Source organism: Sinocyclocheilus rhinocerous, unplaced genomic scaffold (genome assembly GCF_001515625.1).
Source record: "Sinocyclocheilus rhinocerous isolate Xijiao unplaced genomic scaffold, SAMN03320098_v1.1 scaffold524, whole genome shotgun sequence".
NCBI classification, from domain to species: Eukaryota; Metazoa; Chordata; class Actinopteri; order Cypriniformes; family Cyprinidae; genus Sinocyclocheilus; species Sinocyclocheilus rhinocerous.
In genome coordinates, this window is record NW_015628336.1 from 91,177 (window position 1) to 96,010 (window position 4,834).

Below are 4,834 nucleotides of genomic sequence, written 5' to 3' on the forward strand. Positions count from 1 at the left end.
AATTATAACTAGTTATGATTAATTATTCATATTTCCCCATGAGCTGATTCGCTACACATTTTCAAATCAAGTCAATTCAAGTCGCCTTTATTTATATAGCGCTTTATACAATACAGATTGTGTCAAAGCAGCTTTACAGTATTCGACAGGAAAAACATGTGCTGATAATGCAAGAGGACAATAGAAAACAGTCAGTTTATCAGTTAAAGTCAGTTCATTGTTGATTCAGTGATGTTATCATCCAGCTCAGTTCAGTTCTCTTCCAATAGTGTCTGTGCAGTCAAGTCAACGATGTTGGCAGAAATTGTGTCACCAACTAAGCAAGCCATGATATGATGGTATCAGACTGTAAAATTGTAGTACTTTGATATATGAATGGTACTAAGGAATTATCATACACACACACAAAAAATTGGTTCTTCAGCGGTTCTTTGGGGTGGTTCAGGTGCTATATAGCACCGATACAATATAAAGAACTTGTTAAGCCCAGTATGGTTCTTCAGTGGTTCTTCAGCGGTTCTTTGGGGTGGTTAAGGAGCTATAGCACCACTGCCATACAAAGAACCCGTTAAGCCCCTGTATAGTTATTTTAAGGTTTTCTAACTCTCTCTTAATCTCTTAGTTTAGTTGGGGGAAAGGATTAAAAACGGCATTAAAATACAGTGTATTTCCTGAAGATAACATGCTTCTCAACCCCCAAGGCCGCCTATAAGGAAATATTCCAGGGCCTCCACACAAGACTTTTTGACCTCAGAAAAGCATAAAAGTGATTCAAAACAGCTTTTGCCATTTTATTAAATTCCCATTCATAGCAAACATATGAGAGTGGAGTAACATATCTAAAATCTAAGGAGGAGAATTGGGTTCCTCTTATGGTTCTACATAGTACCATTTGACAAAGGTGCTGTATAGCAACTTTAAAGATAGTTAAAGTAGTTCCCCTATGATTACAAGCCAAATAACTACTTTTAGTGCTATTTAGCACCATTTTTGTTTAGAGTGTATTCATATGATATGTACACGCTCCAAAAATACCATTTAATTATCTTGTTACATGTCCAGAAAAAGCATGTCATTACCATGACATCATATTCCAAAAAAAATAGTATTAAACTTTTTTGGTAATTTGTGTAGAAAGCAGTAGAAATATAACAAATCAAGTTTGTTTTTGACACTTGTCAAATGTTTTCAGATAAACGTGGTGCAGGCAGTATACAGCAATGGCAACTTTTAGACCGCATCCTTCAGCAAATTGTTCTACAAGATGAAAAGGGAGAAAATCCAGATGTTTCACCCCTGGACAATTTCAACGTTAAGAACATCATTAGAATGTAAGTGTCCAACTCATAACACTTTTAGTTCAAAACACATTTATTTAATGGCCTAATGGATAGAGAGTCAGACTTGTAACCCGAAGGTCGCGGGTTCGAGTCTCAGATCCAGCAGCTCCGGGTGTGTGTTCAGGGTGTGTGTGTGTGCACTTGGATGGGTTAAATGCAGAGCACAAATTCCGAGTATGGGTTACCATACTTGGCCGCACGTCACTTCACTTTCACTTTCATTGTGCACATGATTATAACCATCAAATGTTCAAATTATAATACTCCTCATGAAAAGTTAACTTTATTATTTTTAGTTTTTTAGTTTATTAGTGTTGAGTAATATTTTTGAAACCAGAAAGCCTTGATGAGGTCTTGGATTCTCTTTAGTTATTCTATAAATCAAAGCTCTCCCTATGTCACTGCCCGCTGTAGGGATTCTAAAATGTTTTGTGCTCCATGAACTGCAAAGCTGTATTGTGGCACACTTCTGGGATCTGGTACTGTTAACATGGAAGTCAATGGAAGTCAGTTGGCTAAAATGGAAACTGGTATCAAACAACTTTAAACATTTTCAAATTTTAAAGGAAGATGCAGGACTCTAAAGTCTTAACACTGGTATTGCTGTCATTAATGGGCATAAGAATGTTGAATTTCAGGCCATGTGCTTACCACAGGTGTCCAACAGTTCTCTGAGCAGGAAAAAAAATATTTATTTTTTCCTTGGATCATTTATCACCTCAGATGTGCTCTCACTATCATTCACCCAACTTTCCACACCTCTATTCTGTCATTTTACTGTTGCAGTACCGGCAGTCTTTGCTTTTTTCTTGGCATTTCTTGGTATCTCTGGGTCCTCAAATTTGCTTATCATCTACACACATTCCAGATAAACGTTTATGCACATTCATGTGCACTATTTCCACCAGTGTGCCAGAAGAGGTTAACGGTGGCTTTGGAAAGTGTAAGCACAAGGAAACCTACTACTAGCAAACATTATTTTTGTCTGCTCACGCTTACCCATAATGTGTAACTCTTTCCAGTTGCAAGAATTACCTTAGTGCAGTGGTTTTCAAACCTGGTCCTGGGGACCCCCCACTCTGCACATTTTGTGTGTCTCCCTTATTTAACACAGCTGATTTAGATCATCAGCTCATTAGGAGAGAGCTCCATGAAGTGAACTGAGTGTGTCAGTAAGAGAGACATACAAAATGTGCAGAGCAGTGGATTTAAAACCACTGCGTTAGTGAAACAGAGATGTAATGTATTGGTTGCATTTAAGATATCTTGGGCAATTATGTTTCTTTAACCAGTTAAGGAGCAAGTTGTCCAAATGAACAGCTAAAATAATAATTTTCATTTCCAGTGTTGGCTTGTAGCTGGCAATTTATGGTATTACCCGAACAATGTCAGTCTGACTACAAAAGAATCAAATCTGGTTTTTGAAGTAAAAAATCAATAAGTATAATGCAATAAATCCTCTACAGTATGTGAAACTGCATCTTTATCCTCTTTTCCTATTTTCTTATTAGTCATATATACTGTATCTTTCATTGTCTTCTCCAGTGCTGGCAGTAAATGTTACTGTATCTGTATTTCATTTTCCTCTTTCTGCAGCTATGGAAAGCAACGCATGTCAAGGTGTCACTTTAGATTTCTTTACAAGATCCTCCCTTAAACCTCAAACAATATCCACTTACAAAAAGATTCACAACCAGACTAAACTAACCTTTTATTTAAAAAATTTTTTTTTTATAAATGTGTTATTAAAAAAAATCTTCCCCAACTGTATGTCATTGCTTCGGTTTAACAGTGGCCCCTTTGGTTTAAAGACCCCATGAATTGGCTTGATGACAAGTTTTCTTTTGTATGTTGCCATCAGTTTTACAGCCAGACTACAAACCACATAGCAAACCCATACTTGACAGCTTGTACCGTGGATGCAACCAATCAAGGCAACTTCAAAATTAATCGAATTAATCAAATTTCTACTTTCTTTTTAATCAGTTCATGTTTTGGAAAATAAACTGATGAACCATAATTTGGCACTTCTTATTACTAGTTGAAAGAAGGTAGTATTTATAATTAAGAGGGACATTCTCATTCTGAAGAGTATTTTATTGGATAAAAATTATATACACATCTGTGGACAAGAAGATTCATCAATCTGTTTGGTCTGTTTGGTCTCATTAAAAGCTAACTACTAAACAGAAAACTTTCATGTGGTCTTTAATGTTGGCTTTTGTTTTTGGTAACAGTTGACAAATAACAAACAATAAATGACTGAGGTAAGTGTGGAAAATAGGGCAAAATGGATTTTATAACCCTGCATTTGAGTGCAACATAATGAGACTTCATTCCGTCTACAGGCTTGTCAATGAGAATGAAGTGAAACAGTGGCGGGACCAAGCCGAAAAGTTCAGAAAAGGTAACAGTGCACACTGACTTGCATAGCTGAGCCTGGGTGAACTTATTTAATGATAATGCATGTGTGTTTTTTAGAACACGTAGAGCTGATGGCTCGGCTGGAAAGGAAAGAAAGGGAGTGTGACACCAAGACACAAGAGAAGGAGGATATGATGAAGACACTCAACAAGATGAAGGACAAACTACAGAAAGAAGGAGTGGAGTTGCGCTTTGCCAGGGAGCAAGTATTAGACCTGTCCTCCCGAATAGGCGACATTTCAGTGAGTTCACCATCTGTCACTTTCTGGTGTGCTGTACTGTAGTTGTATGATTTACTTTGATATGCATAAGTAGAACAATTATGATTTACTTTGATATGCATAAGTAGAACAATTGCACAAAATGTTAGAATTTCCGGTAACATTTTTTTTTTCTCGATAGTCCACTTTAGACATTCTATTAACAGTAAGTAACTTTGCAACTACATGTCAACTGGCAGTTAGTAGAGTATTAGTAGACTGTCTGCTTAATATCTTCTAACACTTTCTTTGTCAACTTATTCTACTAACCCTAAACCTACCCTAACAGTCTACTCTGAGAGTTAGTAGACATGTAGTTGCAAATTAATGAGAATTAGTTGACATGCTTAAGGAGAAGCTGTTTTGGTTAAGCATGAGTGATTTATGATGGTTTATACATTGCAGCAAATTTGTCTAACATATTTTACGCTAATTATTTGATCTTTTTCACTTTAAGAGTGGTGGAGTTCATTTACCCATTCCCCCTCCGCTTCCTGGGAGCCCGATGGCTCCACCTCCACCACCTATGATGATGGATAGCTTCCCTCCTCCTCCTCCACCTATTGCTTTCTCCAGCCCACCCCCACCACCTCCTCCACCTCCCCCGCGGGGTCCTCCACCCCCACCTGGGGCCCCGCCCATCTTTTCTGGGGTTCCACCTCCACCTGGACCTGCTTCCATTAGCTCCACAACCAGCCTACGCACAAAGAGCATCCCACAACCTTCACAACCTTCACAACCCTTTAACTGGTCCAAACTGGGAGAGGTGAGTCAGTTTTTGTTTTATTTATTTATTTGGTTTATTTGGTG

General features: G+C 37.8%; 1 protein-coding gene across 1 annotated transcript in view; it reads left to right on the top strand.

Annotated features, from left to right (window-relative positions):
• Positions 1-4,834, top strand: part of LOC107737441 (disheveled-associated activator of morphogenesis 2-like) — a 72,385-nt gene that overhangs the window by 48,626 nt on the left and 18,925 nt on the right. The window contains exons 12-14 of the mRNA XM_016548920.1: positions 3,689-3,747; positions 3,822-4,006; positions 4,482-4,790. Of these exons, the coding sequence (XP_016404406.1) occupies positions 3,689-3,747; positions 3,822-4,006; positions 4,482-4,790 (553 nt within the window). The remainder of the gene's footprint in view (positions 1-3,688; positions 3,748-3,821; positions 4,007-4,481; positions 4,791-4,834) is intronic.